Source organism: Schistocerca cancellata, chromosome 8 (genome assembly GCF_023864275.1).
Source record: "Schistocerca cancellata isolate TAMUIC-IGC-003103 chromosome 8, iqSchCanc2.1, whole genome shotgun sequence".
Taxonomy (NCBI): Eukaryota; Metazoa; Arthropoda; class Insecta; order Orthoptera; family Acrididae; genus Schistocerca; species Schistocerca cancellata.
This window is the reverse complement of record NC_064633.1, coordinates 363,755,171-363,774,332: the sequence shown is the minus strand read 5'-3', so window position 1 is coordinate 363,774,332 and position 19,162 is coordinate 363,755,171. Positions and strand designations below refer to the sequence as shown.

General features: G+C 39.9%; 1 protein-coding gene across 1 annotated transcript in view; it reads right to left on the bottom strand.

Moving 5' to 3' along the window:
* LOC126095271 (probable E3 ubiquitin-protein ligase HERC1) overlaps positions 1-19,162 on the bottom strand; it is an 814,023-nt gene that overhangs the window by 593,190 nt on the left and 201,671 nt on the right. Inside the window, exons 17-18 of the mRNA XM_049910030.1 lie at positions 16,333-16,530; positions 1,477-1,915 (exon numbers count right to left, since the gene is read on the bottom strand). Of these exons, the coding sequence (XP_049765987.1) occupies positions 1,477-1,915; positions 16,333-16,530 (637 nt within the window). The remainder of the gene's footprint in view (positions 1-1,476; positions 1,916-16,332; positions 16,531-19,162) is intronic.

The window sequence follows — 19,162 nt, the reverse complement described above, 5'->3', positions numbered from 1 at the left end:
CTTAATAGAAGTCTTGATTCATGTATTTGTTGCTTCAACTCTTATATGGAATTGGCAATTGCTTAGCTCAACAAATTAAAAGATAATCAGCAGGCTTTATTTAAAGTTATTTATTCACCAGCCCAATTTCAGCCCCACTGTGAATGCTGTTCTCGAACAAGGGATGAGTTGGTTGACATTCGTAAGCAGCTGGAAATCACCCTGACTACTGTCAAACGATTGGCAACTGCTGCAAATTGGTGTTTTGGAAGAGCTCCTGAGAGTCGTGTACCTGTAGGATCTCGACTACAAGTGGCATGTCAATGGTAGAGCTAGCCATCCTGTACAGGGTAGACAGGGACCAGAGAGGACTAAGGATGTTGTACCAATCCTCCTAATCACCAAGTTTTAGGTGCTGTCTCTCACTGAAACTGTAACTGAGCCAGTGGGTCTCACTTCACCTGTTTACGGGAAACCTGTTTTGCCTGGTGTCAAGAGGAGGAAAATGAAAAGGTAGGGTCTGTTAATTGTAGGGTTGATAACTTTATCTTGGAACTCCTCCATTTGGTCCGTGCTTGCATAGAAAAACAACAATACGGGAAATGTGAATATGCTTTGATGCACAACACTTTTTGTTATTTATTTACTTATTTATTTCCCAAACTAGTTTCAGTGACAAATATCACCATCATCAGTGGGTTCTTTAAATATCACTTACTGTATGATACAACATGATTTTAAGAACTGTTCTAGCTATTTGAGGCATATTTTCAAGGCTTTTTCTGTTGCCGTTTTGTCAGCATAGATCCTTTCATCTGCAAGTTCGTTGGCTGGCTTGCAGCTAATTTTATACACTGAAAAACAAAACTTTCACACTTCATTTATGGTGCAAAACATTATGTCATCTTGCTGTTCACATGTGTCATGACACATACGAACGGCAAGTGGGATGTACCCTATGCCATGCGCCTCATGGTGGTCTGCAGAGTATAGATGTAAATGTAAATGCAGATGCAAATGAAGATGTAGATGTAAATTAAGTGTTGCATCTGTCTTGAAACAAAATTTGCTGATATTTCATCACATATACGCCTATCATACATACTGCTGACTCTACAGGTAACCATCACCCCTAGAAAGGTTCCAGATTAAGATAAATCCAAAGCAGTAAATGAGGAAAGTAACATGTGGACACAGGTGATGAAGTTGTGCAGCCCTATGGACTCTTGTAACAATTAAGTAATTAATTTCTCTTTCTCTTATGGTCCAGTCATCAAATTCAGAATGATTACCTTACAAAGGACTAGAAGGCAATGAATGTAACATTTATAGTGTAATTCTATAGCAGTAGTGGTCAAATGGCAAACAAAAAATTATTGTAATAAGCAAATACAAAGTACACTGAACAGTTTAAATTTTTGGTACTTGCAGTAACTTCTTATTTGCTGCAGTAAGATTATTACTAGCAAACACAAAATGAAGATGACAAACACTCACATCTGCTTGTTGACAGCAACTGAAAGCAATCCTGTGTGCTTCAGCAAAGCTGCAAGTAGTATTCTGGAAATAGCTTCAAGAACTGGATTAGACTCCAGTCCACACGTGTCCCAATCATTAGCTTGTGCATATTCTATCATATCTTCATATGGAAAAAAGTGTTTAGGAGCATCACTGTCAGAATAACCATATGCACTTCTCATATTCATATTAGAGCAACAAATATCTTCCTTCAGTTGAGACTCATTAACAGCAGAAAAACACTGTTCATTTGACAGTGCGCCACTATTCTGTACACTAGTTGATTTCTTAAATATGTCTAAGGATTCCACACACAGTCTGACATCTGGCTTTAAGTGCTTGACACTTTCTCGTAGATGAGGGGAGATAACTGCACCAGGAGCAACAATTGTATTTGTAAGCTCCAGTATAACATTCACTGAAAAACAGGACCACAGGTTAACAAAAGTAAACAGTGGAAAATCCAGGATAGAATGTAGCAATATAACGAAAATGATAGTTGCTACTCACCATACAGTGGATACACTGAGTTACAGAAAGGAATAACAAAAAGACTGTCGGAAAGTTAGCTTTCAGCCAACAAGTACACACCAATCTGGCTTCAGCTGCCAGAGACGGTGGTCATGTGTGTGTGAGTTGTGTTTGGCCAGTGTGTGCATATGTGTATGTTGTCTATTTTCGACAAAGACCTTGTTGGCTGAAAGGTAACTTTCCAACAGTCGTTTTGTTGTGTCTGTCTGCAACTCAGCATCTCCACTATAAGGTGAGTAGCAACTATCCTTTTCATTATATTGTTAACAAAAGTACACTGAGACAAAGAATTAAAGACATCAACTGCCAGTGGGCACTGATTTACATCAATGGCGCATGCTGAAAATTTGTGCCCGACCGGGATTTGAAACCAGGTCTCCCACTTACTAGGCAGCTGCACTGACCACTACGCCATCCAGGCACAGTGGTCTCCACTACCCTAGCATGCATCCCAACAGACCCCAATTCTCAGCTTCTGTAACACACTACTGACGTAGTGCCCCCTGCTCGTTAGTCTCACTACTCAAAGTGCACTGGCAGCTAATGTCATTCTTTCGTCTCTTGATTAATAATGGCTGCAGGAGGACTGAAATGGTGTCAGTTCTTTCGGATATATCTGAAACAACAGCCACCACACACAGAGGGAAACATTCCACGTGGGAAAAATATATCTAAAAACAAAGATGATGTAACTTACCAAACGAAAGCATTGGTACGTTGATAGAAACAATAACAAACACAAACACACACACAAAATTCAAGCTTTCGCAACCCACGGTTGCTTCATCAGGAAAGAGGAAAGGAGAGGGAAAGACGAAAGGATGTGGGTTTTAAGGGAGAGGGTAAGGAGTCATTCCAATCCCGGGAGCGGAAAGATTTACTTTAGGGGGGAAAAGGATAGGTATACACGCGCACACACACACACACACACACACACACACACACACACACACACACACACATCCATCTGCACATATACAGAAACAAAGGCAATGACAGTCAATGATCCCTTCATTGCAGATGCACACCGAACTCAAACTCTTACAGCGACTGGGGAGGTGATACAAGTATGAGGCTAATGAGCAGGGGCACTACATCAGTAGTGTGTGGTATAAGCTGAGAATTTGGAATTGATGGTAGATGTGCTAGGGTAGGTCCATGCTTTTGTGACCACGGTGCCCAATGGTGTAGTGGCCAGTGCAACTGCCCAGAAAGCGGGAGACCCGGGTTCAAATCCCAGTCCAGCAGAAATTTTCAATCTGCCCCATTGATATAAATCAATGTTCACTGGCAGCTATTGTCTTTAATTCCTTTGTGACTCACTTCATAGTGGCTGCAGGATATGTCCAAAAGAACAGACACCACATATATGAAAGCACACTGCACAAAATAAAAAATCAATCCCATTCTTGAAAGGAAACATCAACATACCCTCAACAACCTTTAAAATGCATTACAAACTAACAGCTATCTCAAAAATTAAACTACATCTTCATTGACAAATTTTATTTTAAGTAGCTTTCTTAAGTATTTCTTTTTCCTGATTGCCTTTTTACTTTAGGAGAACATTAACTACTACTTTTCTTTCAGTGGCAATCTCTTCATACTTGAATACACACTGCATTTCACATTTTCGTTAATCTCTCTCTATATTACAACATGTGTCATTCTCTGCAATTTTCTCTTATGCTGTTTCCTCTGCTGCTAGGTTAATTTTTCCTACATGCCTTAGACTCTTTTAAGAGAAAAAGTAAACCACTATTTGCCTGTGTATTACTATGTTTATCTTCTATTTAATTGGATAAGTAAAAAATCTACTTAACAAGCAGTGGCAGAACACACACTTAAAAGACTGTTGACATCGACAAGCTTTTGGAGTCAGTAGCTCCTTCTTCAGGCAGTAGGACTGAAGGGGAAGCAAGAAGTGGGAAGGAGAAGAACTGGAGAGGTCTACGAAAAGGAGTAGATTTCAAGAAAGTCACCCAGAACTGCGGGTCAGGGGAGACTGACAGTATGGGATGAGAAGAAAAGATTGCATTGGACAAGATTTGAAAACCTGAGCCTCAGGTTCTCAAATCTCATCCGATGCAGTCCCCAACAATTAGTCTTTCCTTCTCATCCCTGTATGGTAAGTCTCCCTGACCCGTGGTTCTGGGTGACTTTCCCAAAATCTACCCCTTTTCATAGACCTCTCCAGTCCTTTTCCTTCACCCTTCTTCCTTCCCCTTCAACCCTCCTTCCTGAAGAAGCAGCCACTGGCTCTGAAAGCTTGCCAATCACAACAGTCTTTTATGTGTGTCTTCTGATGCCGCTTGGTGAGCAGATTTTTTTCTACCCAATGAAATAATTTTATCGTAATTGATTGTCTTCGTTGTTATATATTTATCCTCTGTACTGTCCAGATTTCAGCTTTTATGCCATTCTCAAGTACAATGCTAAAAGTTGCTAGACCATTATTATGTCATATATGTTAAGGCAATCCAAAGCAGGTAAGGAAGACTAACACATGTATTTAAGATGAACTGTCAAAGAATGTAGGGTCTTCTAGAGTCTACATTCTTTTAACACTGTACCTGAGAAAGGCATAAGAGCTCATCTGGACGTACAGAAGATAAATTAATAATATGTAGTCAAACGGCAGTTTACTATTTTAAAAAATATTGTAAAATTGTGGCTCAACACCATCGAAAACTGTTCATTTTGAACCCTTCAGATTTGCTTTGGTGAGTCTTTCCTGCAGTCCACAATTCCATTCCTTACTTGTAAAGTACTTCAAACTTTCAGAGTCAACAATTCTGTCATCACTTCACAATTAATTTTTTATGCCAATCAATTTACTTCACTGGTAAAACCTTCCTTTGCCTGTGACCAATGTGATTCTTATGCATCCGTTGCTTCATACATTTTGTGTGACTTTGCTTCCCAGATAGCGGGCATTTTTCATTTCAGAATACTTCTCATTCCATTCAACATATCTTTCTCAACTTTGATGTTAAGTTCTTTGTTTTTCTTCAACTTATTATTCCTAATTACTTTCACTTAATTTTTTGTGCATAACTCTAATTCAGTATGCGGTACATAGCTCATAGCATTTAACAGATCTTGTATTTTGTCTGCATTGTTCACCAGCATGGTAAAATAATATGTCAACTTACACTTCAATTTCGATACCATTTCCACTATTCATTGTTAGAGATACAAATCAAACAGTGAATAATAATAATGGAAATTGCTGGATGGAGTAATACATAAAATAAGGGAAAGGCAACCACTCACCTACAGAAGATTGATGAGCGAAGCACAGTAACACATAACAGAGAACAGCATTCACACTAGCTTTCTTGCAATAGCTCTTTTCCAGCAATAGAACACACATGAAAGTTTAGTGTGAATGTTGTTTTCTGTTGTGTGTTAATATGCTCCATGCATCAATCTGCTATTGGCGAGAAATCACACAGTGGTTGTGTTAAACTGTATTCATTCCTTATTAACCCCTTGTAACATGAGCTTTTCTGTCTGGAGCTTTCATTTTTTATACTTGAACTCAGTTCTTGTATACAGTGTGACTTTGTCACTAATCAGTTTATACCTAAATGGAAAATGAAAATTAACATCTAAAGACACGGCGCAAAAATGTTATATTTGAACTGTGGGTTGAGAGAGAGCAGTCAAGACAATTATTTAAAGAACTATGATGTGTATTGAGTAGAAAACATGTACGGAGCATGACAATACTGCCTGTAACAACTGGATTCAACTTGTCCACAGGGCAGTATTTTCTTTCGATGGCTCTGAGCACTATGGGACTTAACATCTAAGGTCATCAGTCCCCTAGAACGTAGAACTACTTAAACCTAACTAACCTAAGGACATCACACACATCCATGCCCGAGGCAGGATTCGAACCTGCGACCGTAGCGGTCGCGCGGTTCCAGACTGAAGTGCCTAGAACCGCTCGGCCACACCGGCCGGTTTTTCTTTTGAATATCACACTGGATCAGTAAATACTGCAGACACACTAGGCTAGCATCATACAGTTTTTGAAACCAATTGAACTATGTCAAGCACTTATCATGGACCTGTAGGGGGCTGTATGATCCTTAGGTAGAAATTCCCAACACACTGGCTGTTAGGTGGCCACTGTAATTTGGTGTTGGTGCTGGTGGTGCAAAGAATGCAAATACTTGCAATCATGATTCTGGATTGCAGTGGTATAACGATTCATGTCAGGACCACGGTACAATACAAGCAGTTAAATTAGACTCAAGAGTCGTTTAGGACCTTGAGAAATTGTTTCCTGGAATTTGGGATAAAAGCAAGCATTTACAATGTTCCCTTTCATTCCATATCATCATGCAGCTGACATCTGACAGTATTGACAGAATGAATAGTGCATAGTTGTGTTTAACAATGATTGCAAATCATGTCTAGGTAGCAGTGTTAATAATTTGCAAATACATTGTTGATCACGAAAGTGTCAATTATCAAAGTGTATCAGGCAGCAACTTCTGCACAACATTGTATGGTGAGACAATATTTAACAACAGTTCATAGCTGGTGTTTCCTATGGAAAAACTAAGCAAGACAGGAAACATTAAGAACATAATACAACTGATTCTGCTATTGTTTTGGCAATTTCAGGGAGATGCACTCTTCCTATAGGAAAATTTCTGTGCACTAGAGTGGATCTAATTTCATCTCCCACCCCCTTTTTCCAATTTCAATAAACTAAGAAGTGGTCTGTGCATAAAAATTCCCCTTTCTGGATGCTAACCCTCCTTTCGCAATGGTATTCATATTTTCCAATTCTGCTAATTTCAATACCTCACTAAATATATCCAAAGAAATAATTACCAAGGCACAGGTATCCCTGAACCACCCGTGCTCGCTCCAAAAGAAACTGTTACTGTGCAACCCCAATTAACTACACCCTATCTCCCACATTAAAAGCCTTGCTTTCCTGAGCAATGAAGATACCACCTCCCAAAATTTTCCAATTTATTAAAATCCTATTTGCACCTCAGAGCACTAGTGTCCATCAATAGCTATCCCACCCACAGTAAATCCCCTCATAATGCCCTCATAATACCTAGACTCTGCCTTTCTGACCTTTCCCACCTGCCACAACCTCCACGGTTTCCTCCTAACATCCCAGAAACACAGAATTTGAACAACCCCAAAATAATGTTATTAATCTATCCACAAAAAAAATCTCAATCCTACAGAAGTTGCAGCTCTATCCAAAGGCTTTACCCTTTACCTTCAACCTCACATCCAGGTTCAATGACTCTGCACTCATCAAAGATTTACTCTCCTTCTCACAATCACCACCAACCCTTCAAACCAAAGCCAATCAAATCATAACATTGAACTTTGCTTCTCCCAATTCATACCACCAGCTAACAATGACCCTCCCCACTCCCACCTAACCACTTCCTGGTTAATTTCCACAAATTCCTTATCTCCAACTTGGCCTTAGCCTCCTTCCCCAGGTCCTTTACCAGGACCATAAATCTATCTCCTTGCAGGAAAAAGCTCCATCTCCATCTCTGTCATGATGAACCACAGTAATTACCTGACAGGAGGCATTCTCCAACTGTCTGGCTCCTCCTCCTACATGCGCTGCTGCTACAGTGATGCCAATCCAGAAGTTCAACATAAATTCCAATCCCTACTCAAATTCTTGGGACACATTCCAGAATCCCTCCCTGAATTCATCTCCCTCCTCATCCCAGCAATTTCTCATACACCCACCTTCTATGTGCATCCCAAAACCCATAAACTCCACAACCCTGGATGCCCCATTGTAGCTGGTTACCGTGCTACCACTGAAATAATCTACACTCTGGATGACCAATACCTCCAACCACCTGCCCACAGCCTAGCCCCCCATGTTAAAGATAAAGACCACTTACTCTCAACCATCCCATCTCCATTATCTCTCTTATCCCTACACATCTTTGTTGAATTCCCGCATGGACTGTAAATGTGACTCCATCTCGGGCTCAGGAGTGTAGAACAGCAGCTGGTCAGTGAAATTTAGTAATACTGTACCAACAGCCATTATTTTGATATTGTTTTATTAGGCAATCAGTTTCAATGTTCCAATCATGTCATCTCCAGGCCTATCGCATAAATGACACCAAGTACCACTCCTGCATGATACGACAAGGCACCAATATTTGTATCTGGTCCATAGATATCCAAACTTCATGATCAGTTGCTGCTACATGTGTGAAGTGCACACATGCTCATCAAATTCGGATTTCTATGGAACCAGACGTGAATATTGGTGCTTTGTCTTATACATGCATGAGTGGTATTTGGTGTCATTCATGTGAAAGCTCTAAAGATGACATGACTGTAATGTCAAAACAGGGTGCCTAATAAAAAAATATCAAAATAATGGCTTTTGGTACAGTATTATTACATGGGCTTCCTGCTAGCGAATGCTACATATCTCAAAGTCCTTCCAACTCCAAACTCAAGACCTCATTCCTCATCCAACTAATTACATCCTCACACACAAATACTTCTCCTCTGAGGGGGAAAATACACAAATAAATCTGAAGGATGGCCATAGGCCCCATCTCACCCTGCTATGTCAATCTGTTTATGAATCATGTAGAGGAAATTTTTGTAGTCATACAAACTCCTAATCATGTTCCAGTTCATTGGTGATATTTTTATTATCTATACCCAGGGCCAAGACACCATGTCTTCATTCCTTCAAAGCCTCAACACTTTGCCTCCCACCCATATCACCTAATCACCTCAGGCCAGAGAGCCACCCTCCCGAATGTTGATCTCCATCCCTCTAATGGTTCTAGTCATATCTTTGTTCTTGTCAAACCCACTAACTATCAATAGTACCTACATTTTGATAGCTGTCATCCCTCCCACAGCAAAAGTCACTCCAATATAGTTTAGAGTGGATGGTACTTATGCAATGGCAAGAAATTCCTTGCCCAGAATGCTGAGGTCTTTCTAAGCCCTTCAAAGACTGGCACTACTCTCAAACCTAGTCAGCAGAGAGATTTCCTATACTATATCCTTACATACCACAAATTCTCTGCCCACCCCTATGAACCAGCTGCAAGGAAGTATCCCTTGTAGTGATTCGAGAATTTCTGTGTAAATTATAGAACAACTCAGCCTTCTACAGTCTTGAACACATGATATTGTTGATATGTGTGTGGGATGGTAGAATCCTACCCACTGCGTGTCACATGTTTGTGTGTGCAGGTTTAAAATCAGTTGCAGGAAGAAAGTAGATGCGGCAGTCGGACAGCATGGCAAGTACCTGTCAGGCAATCCATAGATGTTTTAGTGAGTGTGTAAGGAAGAACCATGGAGTTTACACGCAGCTCTGTGCTTATTGTGTCATTGACTATTGTAATTAAAATAAGAACAGTTGAAAAAGTACTCTTGTAGGCTCTTGACGCAACCTTGTTAGAGGCAAGACTCATTTTTATGATTCATGTTAAGAAAGGTCATGGCATCGAAGCCAACTTTCTTTTAACTGTAACTCTTATTTGTTTCTAACTTCCAACTGTATGAGATACTTGCAGGAAGTTACATATTCATGTGGAAAGTGAAATTTTTATTGTGTATGGAGGTCAAATACATCATTAGTTGATGAAAAGTAAAGTTTTTATGTCTACTTATTTCATACGTAGAAAGAGTCTAATAATTCCTGTACCTAGCATTGTTTGACAGAGAGTACGTCAAGAGGGTTTTCAGCAGCCTGCTATTCAGTAAAGAAGAGTGGCTGCAAATTCCAAGTCAGTCATCTCATAAAGAAGAGGAAGGTGGTTTGGGGGAATTAGCTGATATAACCCAGATCCACACTCACACTTTAAGTCACCAGAATGTTAGACCCTCTCATCACTCAGTATGATTGTGGACTGGAACAACTGAACCATAGCCTTAGCTAGGGCTTTAATTATCTATCTCCATGCCTGTAAATGAGGAACATCCTCTCCACAATCTTTCCATTCCTCCTAAAGTGGTATTCTGTCATCCAGCCAGTCTATGCAGTATCCTAGTCCATCCTTATGTCATACCCACTGCCACTCACAATCTCATGTCACAAGGGTCAAATCTCTGTGAAAACCTAGATGCAAAACATGTCCTGTTCATCCACCCAACATATCCTCCTCCAGTCTGTCACAGACTTATCCTACCCTGTCAGATACTCTGTGACCTGTTAAATCAGTCATATCACATACCAGCACTATTGCAATTTATGCACATTACTTTATGTGGGCATGACAATTAACCACCCGTCCTCCTAAATGAATGGTCACTGCCAAACTGTGGCCAAGAGATGAGTTGACCACTCAGTGGCAGAATGTACTGCCAAGTACAATGTGCTCTATCAATAGCTGCTTCGCATTCCCTGCCATCCAGATCCTTCCGCCCAACACCAGTTTCTCTGGAATAAGTAGTTGGGAACTAACAATGCAACACATCCTTCATGCACATATCCTCCTGGCCTCTGTCTTCGACAGCCTCTTCCCCTGCACCCACCTCCACCCCTATTCTAGGAAACTAATTTCACGCATCCTGAACTTACATCCTCTTCCCCAAAGTCTCTTCTTTCTTTCTGTTCTGTCTCCCCATGCCAATCCACTGTCCAAAGTCATCATCTACAGCACAATCTCACCAGTGAAGGAATCCAAAACACATTCCTAGCTTGTGCACCTATTTCCTCTCCCTTGCACATTTATAATCTCTACACCTGCTGCCATTCCCTTCCTGACATCAGCCAACCTTCACCAACTGCCTCTCCTACTCTCCGCCACTCATGTGCACTTACTCTACCTCAAAAAAAATAATTTGTCTGAAAGCTAACAAAGTGCTGAGTCTCGTTTATGTGCCTTTCAACAACACCTCTGCTATTAAGGGAGTTGTTGCTTTTACTTAAATTATGTGTATCCAATAGTTTCAACAATGAAACAGAATAATCACATAGGCCCAGTCATAGGTAATGTAGTTGGCAAACTTTGATATAGTCACAGAATATTAAAGAAATGCAATCAGTATACGAAGAAGGTAGCTTACAAAACACTTTTGTGGCTCGTCCTAAAATATTGCTCAAGTGTATGTAACCCATTGTCCACAGCCTAGCCTCCCATGTTAAAGATAAAGACCAGGACAATCAGCAGATACTAAATGGATACAAAGAAGGGCAGTATACAAAATCAGAGGCTTCTTGGATCCATGGTAAAGAGTTGCTGAAAAACCTGAACTGTCACATGCTTGAAGACAAGATGTCAACCATCCCATGAACCCTACTTAAAATTTTCAAAAATCAGTGGTAAGTGAGGAATCCAGAAATATACTACACATCACTTCCAAAAGGACCATGAAGTCAAAATCAGATTAATTATATCATGCACTGAGTCATTTAAGTAATCATTGATCCTGCATTCCGTATACAAATTGAATGGGATAAAACCCTCATGAGTGGTACACTGGAAATTATTTTCTGCCAAGCACTTCACTGTGGTGTTCAGAGTATAACTGTAGTGGCAGGAAAAAAAAAAAAAAAAAAAAGATCTTTTTGTGGAAATGATGGACAGTCTCTCTGACATAGCTTACTCCGAGATTTAAAACAGATAAAAAAAGAAGAGGGTAAGAATTTCATAAAGTACTTATCAACTGTGGATCATCACTTAGCAAAAATAATTTCCTAATGCTTCATCTCAAAAACAACAACCATCCTATGTTTTTAGCGTAGGTCAAAAACTAAAACACAAGAAACAAATATCTCTGAATCACATTCCAATGGAAGCTACCAGAAGAAAAATGATTTCTTAAGAATTGGAACATTTTGCTTCTTGTCAGGTTGGTGCATTATAAACAGATGATTTGTCAGTAACCAAATGAAACAATGATGCTGGTCATTAAAATAGAAAGTCACCTATCATTGTTGAGCAAAGATCAGTCACAGCAATAACTGAAGCTGCTGCAGCAGCTCCCTCATCTTGAGGTACTTTTCACTCTTTTACATCTGTTTTGTCTGGAGTGGTAGATACACTCCTGGAAATTGAAATAAGAACACCGTGAATTCATTGTCCCAGGAAGGGGAAACTTTATTGACACATTCCTGGGGTCAGATACATCACATGATCACACTGACAGAACCACAGGCACATAGACACAGGCAACAGAGCATGCACAATGTCGGCACTAGTACAGTGTATATCCACCTTTCGCAGCAATGCAGGCTGCTATTCTCCCATGGAGACGATCGTAGAGATGCTGGATGTAGTCCTGTGGAACGGCTTGCCATGCCATTTCCACCTGGCGCCTCAGTTGGACCAGCGTTTGTGCTGGACGTGCAGACCGCGTGAGACGACGCTTCATCCAGTCCCAAACATGCTCAATGGGGGACAGATCCGGAGATCTTGCTGGCCAGGGTAGTTGACTTACACCTTCTAGAGCACGTTGGGTGGCACGGGATACATGCGGACGTGCATTGTCCTGTTGGAAAAGCAAGTTCCCTTGCCGGTCTAGGAATGGTAGAACGATGGGTTCGATGACGGTTTGGATGTACCATGCACTATTCAGTGTCCCCTCGACGATCACCAGTGGTGTACGGCCAGTGTAGGAGATCGCTCCCCACACCATGATGCCGGGTGTTGGCCCTGTGTGCCTCGGTCGTATGCAGTCCTGATTGTGGCGCTCACCTGCACGGCGCCAAACACGCATACGACCATCATTGGCACCAAGGCAGAAGCGACTCTCATCGCTGAAGACGACACGTCTCCATTCGTCCCTCCATTCACGCCTGTCGCGACACCACTGGAGGCGGGCTGCACGATGTTGGGGCGTGAGCGGAAGACGGCCTAACGGTGTGCGGGACCGTAGCCCAGCTTCATGGAGACGGTTGCGAATGGTCCTCGCCGATACCCCAGGAGCAACAGTGTCCCTAATTTGCTGGGAAGTGGCGGTGCGATCCCCTACGGCACTGCGTAGGATCCTACGGTCTTGGCGTGCATCCGTGCGTCGCTGCTTTCCGGTCCCAGGTCGACGGGCACGTGCACCTTCCGCCGACCACTGGCGACAACATCGATGTACTGTGGAGACCTCACGCCCCACGTGTTGAGCAATTCGGCGGTACGTCCACCTGGCCTCCCGCATGCCCACTATACGCCCTCGCTCAAAGTCCGTCAACTGCACATACGGTTCACGTCCACGCTGTCGCGGCATGCTACCAGTGTTAAAGACTGCGATGGAGCTCCGTATGCCACGGCAAACTGGCTGACACTGACGGCGACGGTGCACAAATGCTGCGCAGCTAGCGCCATTCGACGGCCAACACCGCGGTTCCTGGTGTGTCCGCTGTGCCGTGCGTGTGATCATTGCTTGTACAGCCCTCTCGCAGTGTCCGGAGCAAGTATGGTGGGTCTGACACACTGGTGTCAATGTGTTCTTTTTTCCATTTCCAGGAGTGTAGATGAAAGATCAAAATGGGTTTTACATTTTTATAGTGGATTCAGAAGATTTCAAGTGTTATATTGAAAACCTGTCAACAAAGTGAACTTATTTTCAAAGATACTGAAAAAAGTTAGAGAAGCAAGACTGAATTACGACACAAATCTAACTGCCAAGAATTAGCACTGCACAGGGCTGGAAGCTGGTACCAACAAACACAGTGTTGAAAAGGTTGGTGGAATGTTAATAATAGTAACTTTCCAAGGCAAGGAGTAATAATATTGGGAGTCCCTGAAGGTGAAGGGCAAGCCACGGCTATTTCCCAGTGGAAAGGAAAGTTTAACCGAAAAATTCAGGTCCTTTGTTGTGATAAAATGGCAAGCAACACAGTTCATCACTACAAATCCAGGAAAATTATTTAGTCATGATCTGTTGTCCCTCCTCTGTTATTACGTTCCATTGTTTTGAGGACCTATTTTGACCCCCTGGTAAAGCAATCTTTGGTCCAGACATGACACATTGCAACATGACAGACTGCACAAGATTCAGAGAATCGAAGGCAAAACTTTACAGAAAGGTTTACATGATTGGTGGTAATGAAATGCCTGATGGCATCCACTCAATCATTCTTTGATTTTTGATCATCATCTTACCATGAAGAAACAACAGTGAGATGAATACTAAGAAAATTTAAAGCAAAGAGAACTGTGAAATTATCAGGATATTGGTCCAGATATCAGACAAGTACTTGGTTCCTGAAACTGTGACTCTGTCATTATTTGATGATAATGTTCCAACAGCAGATGAAGTTAATATAATGTTAGTTGTGCTGCAAGAACACGAAGTTCAAGAGGTAGATGAAAAACACTGACCAAAGAGTTACACTCTATGTCAAATTGGTTTTTCTTTCTTTATCAACATTGAGTTTTTGGCTTTTGTAATTATTAGCATCAAATATTTCTTCTAGAGGTTTTCTCTCAACACTGACTTTCTCATCAAAGCCCCTTCATTGTGGAAGGATACTCCTGGCTATGAAAGTGGAACCGAGAACGTACCAAAGACAGCTGTTGCATGCAAAAAGAGGTTGCAAACTAGTTTAATATTATAACAAAAATCTCAAAAATGATGTGACTGAATTAGTTTAACACACTGTTGCAAGAAAACATAGAAAACCTTATAATATTAAATCCTCCATTAGACTCACATCATGTTTTGGTTTAATAAAAGATGAAAATGCATTGTTCTTATACAACAGTGTGCATTATTAACCAAAATATATTTTTTTCTTAAATTTCTCACATTATCAGGAAATTTTGTAAAATATGTTTTGGTAAACTTGGTTCAGAATGTTTCTGCAACTGTTGCAGTGATCTTAAGATATCAACAAAAGTTTCTTTTATTCTAAAACAGCACCCAAATGGGGAAGAGCCTACCACTTTTAAACAGAATTAATTAATTTGTACAATATTTTCCAACTTAAAGGTGTTTAGTGCTCATCTAAAAGTTGTCTGATTGGGCAGAAATTTTATACTGACATTTTCTTTGTTGAATGAAACAGAATTAGGGAATGGGAGTGGCAACATTTACTACCTTCGGGGGGGGGGGGGGGGGGGGGGGGGGGGCACCTACGTTTATTGTGAAACACACTTCTTCCATTATCCAACTTTATCTAAAACATGTCAAGTCCCTTAGTCATCACAACATGTGTCCTACTAAGCTGGCCATAAATGGAAGTGTCTGGGCTACTCTACCTTTTTGGAGACATTTCTTGATGCATTGCAATAAGAGATTTAGTATGGAACACTTTCTTCCCAGATGAAGCACGACAACTCTATGATCATCTCTACATATAACTCTACCTCTTGCTTTGTATCAGCAGAAGGCGTAACAAGATATCAAAACTGTTGTCCAAGACAATATGTTCAAAGACGTAGGACTATGTGATTACGAGCATATAGAACATAAAGCATGTATGACATGTGGATACCACTTTGTTCACTTGGAGATCATTTCCTTGGGAAGTTCATTTCTTATTTCACCGCAATTCTTCATCATCATTTTTTACCCTGCATTCAACAATGCTATCTCGCCAGCTCTTCTAATAGCAACACTGTAGATAATCTAGTCACAATATCTTGATTCACTACAAACATGTTCACTGCATTGTTCTCACAGGCATTTTGCCTTGGTTTCTTTGTACTTGTCACTGACATTGTTTCTTGGTGGCCATTGCTTCGTATCACATATTACATATTTTTTTATGTGCTTTCTTGAAAAAACCTGTCAGTTTTCTAAGTTACAGGCAGTTTTTTGTTTTTAATCAGTGTCATTTTCTTTGGATTCTTAATTATTTTCATATTTTCTATACTCCTTTTCTCTTCCACCAATTAAATTTAGTGCTTTGGCTTTAACTCTATTCCCTAATTTCTCAATGCACTTGTTTCTTATTTCTTTTGAACTTCATCCTACTTCCATAATTACAATATGATGGTCTTATTTGTTTGTAAACATGCAATAAACCAAGTTTCTATTCCTAAATTTTGTCTAATGTGATACAGTCAGCCAGAAATGTTTCTACCTTCCTCTCTTGCAAATTCGGGACAGAGTGCATACAGTAACTTGTTGAAATTGTCCAGTGAACTAAAGCTTTGCTCCTCTAATACAACTGCTCTAAACTCAGCCGTATTAATAATTCTACCACTGTTTGTACCTCTCCCCTCATTGCATTCCATTCTCTTATTAATATCAAATTATGTACCTGCACAAAAGGAAATTATACAACAAAATAATTTTAAATTACTGTAATTACATAAATGGATGAGTTTCCCCAAAATGATCATTATGTTGTTGTAAACTTACAGACATCAAAGGAATCATAAAGTTCACGTCCATGTGAAAACAGGTGGTGGTTTAACCAGTGACATCCATTCTTTTCTTCCAAAGAAAATTGTGGTCCATGTAGTATACCGCCAAGGCAACGTCCCACCAATAAGGCACATGTACGACTCAAGTCTATAAAAAAATATGTACTCTGACTTGGTCCAGGAGAATCCAGATCTGTGTGAATCATATATCAAAGCAAAAACAGACATAAGCAAATGTGTTTCTACAAGTAAAACATTAACATATCTTTATAACAGAATCAGCAGCTATGAGTCAATTAGGTTTATTTTAAAAGAGATTCATTAGGTACTAACAGAACAAAGAATGGATTTCAAACGATTATGCAACATTACTGTAATAATAACTGTTCTGAACTTTAAGACGGAAAAGTGGTATATATCAAACAATGGAAAGTCCAGATGGAATAACAATAGCATGGGTAGAATAGATTGTTACTCTTTGTACAGAGGTGGTACTGAAACACAGAGAGACACAATGAAAAAGACTGCTAAAATATTAAAGCTTTCAGACAAGGTCCTTATTCTGCATCAGAGAAAAACACACATATACACACAATCAAAACTCTCACACATATTGATATTGTCTCAGGGTACTAGAGCACTCATGTATGTGTGACTTGTGTCAATGTGTATGTGTCTTGTACTGCAGAAGAAGCACTTTGTCTGAAAGCTTTAATATATTGCCAGTCTTTTTCATTGGGCCTGCCTGTGAATCCTCTATAAAACTGATAAGTATGGTATAAGTATGACAGTAAAACAGTTCAGACACAAATCCCACATACGAATATGTGAAAATATTTCAGTTAAGCACTTTTGTTTTTATATCTGTTTCTGTATCACACACACAATTCAAATGTAGAGCTTTCTATGCCACCAACCTCACCATAAAGGATAGAATCACAAATTCAGAGTAAAGTATGTAACAGAAAATACAGAAAATCATGGGGTTTTTACAATCCTTAGCTACATTTGTTTAGGCTACCTAGGGACAATGCAAATGTTGGTATGAAGCAAATGTTAGTATGAAGTAGCAACAATTACTTTCTCTTTGAATGTAGGCATACTGCATCTAGATTTTAAAGCCATCATCATCTCACACAAATGTTTTCTTAAGGGAAAAGGAACAAAAATGGAACCAAAAGTTTTATCAGAATATTTCTCATACCATTATGAATTTGTTTACAATTCTCCATGATCTCAAAATTCATCTAGCATCTTTATATAACTATGTATTAATGGTATGTTGACACTGAATGCATTAGAAATGAAGAGCAATCTCTGAGTAGACAGAAATGGAGATGGAAATTCGCCATTGCTTAATCACTTTAAACAATTTAGGCCAACCACAGAAAACCTCATCAGATGGGATCTTGAACCTCGATATTCCAGCCAATTGGTTTAGTGTCACCACCATGGAGTAATGATGAACCATTTCCTTACATTCAAAGAGCATTGTGAAGATACAAAACTTGAAGTATTTGCACAGATCATCATCATCTACAAATTTACAGAAATCGCTTGCGGCAGTCAAACCAAGCAAAAGTTTTTAGTGTGTAAAAGTGCGTGATAAGAATCTTTGGTGGTGTATATTCAAGAACATCATGTAGAAACCTGTTCAAGGAACTTGGTATTCTAACCTCTGCTTCTCAGTATATTTATTCCTTAATGAAATTTGTTCCAACCAATAGCTCAATACATAGTATCAATACTAGGAATAAGAACAATATACATAAAGACCTAAAATCACTTACCTTGGTTCAAAAATGGGTCCAATATTCAGGAACACACATTTTCAATAAATTGTCAGCAACCATTAAAAACTTGGTTTCAGATAAAGCACCGTTTAAACAGAGTTTGAAAGACATTTTAGTAGGCAACTCCTTCTACTCCATAGATCAATATCTTAACAGAGACTGTTAAAGCCATCTTAAGTAAAAATATCTGTTAGATTTCAGTTTTGAAAGCACTTGGTCACAACAGTCAAGATTAGGTATTTTGTGTGTGACAAATTTATTAATAGTGCATAACAGTGTTTCATTCTGACAGTGTGTTAATTCTGTAAATATTAGCTGTTCCAGTTTACCGCATTGTATTCACCTATTTCAACAGTCTCCTGACAAATGTTCAGGGTAGTAATGCTATATTTTTTGGTATGTTCCACACCCACGAGAATCATCTCAATTTTTGGACCTATGGAACAAAAACTGAATCTAATCTAATCTAAAAACAAAAGTGCTTCAAACATCAGCCCTTGCATTATGTTTCCCCGCAGAAGAAAATTCTGCAACATTTTGGCAAAATTCTGCACATTACAAAGATGTTGATAGAGCTTTGAACGAGACTGGATGCAGAATAAAATCTTCTCAGTTTTTAAGCTGTGTCAGTTCAAACAAAATTCCCTTGCTTTCAATGACTCTCTCTGCTATCATCGTCAGGAGTAAAACCACTGACTGCCAGGGCTGGCATGCTTTTCTGTTTATATAGCCATGACTATGGCCTCTGGCACCAACACACACTGACTGATACTTGAACACTGCTAGTTTTCACTATCCTGTACACAAGAAAGTGGTCCTGAGCACGTTAATACACACAGAAAAAGTTATTTCTGATGACGACCACCTACAGTCTGAATTGCAGCACCTGAGACATGTGTTCAGAGAGAATGGTTATAGCAAGACAGACATTGCAAATGCCCTCAGTTACCATGAAAGAAGGACGCCTTCTGAATCAGCAGAAGAGGCCAAGACAGCTGCTTTCCTGCCATACTGTGGGGCAATAAGTAACAG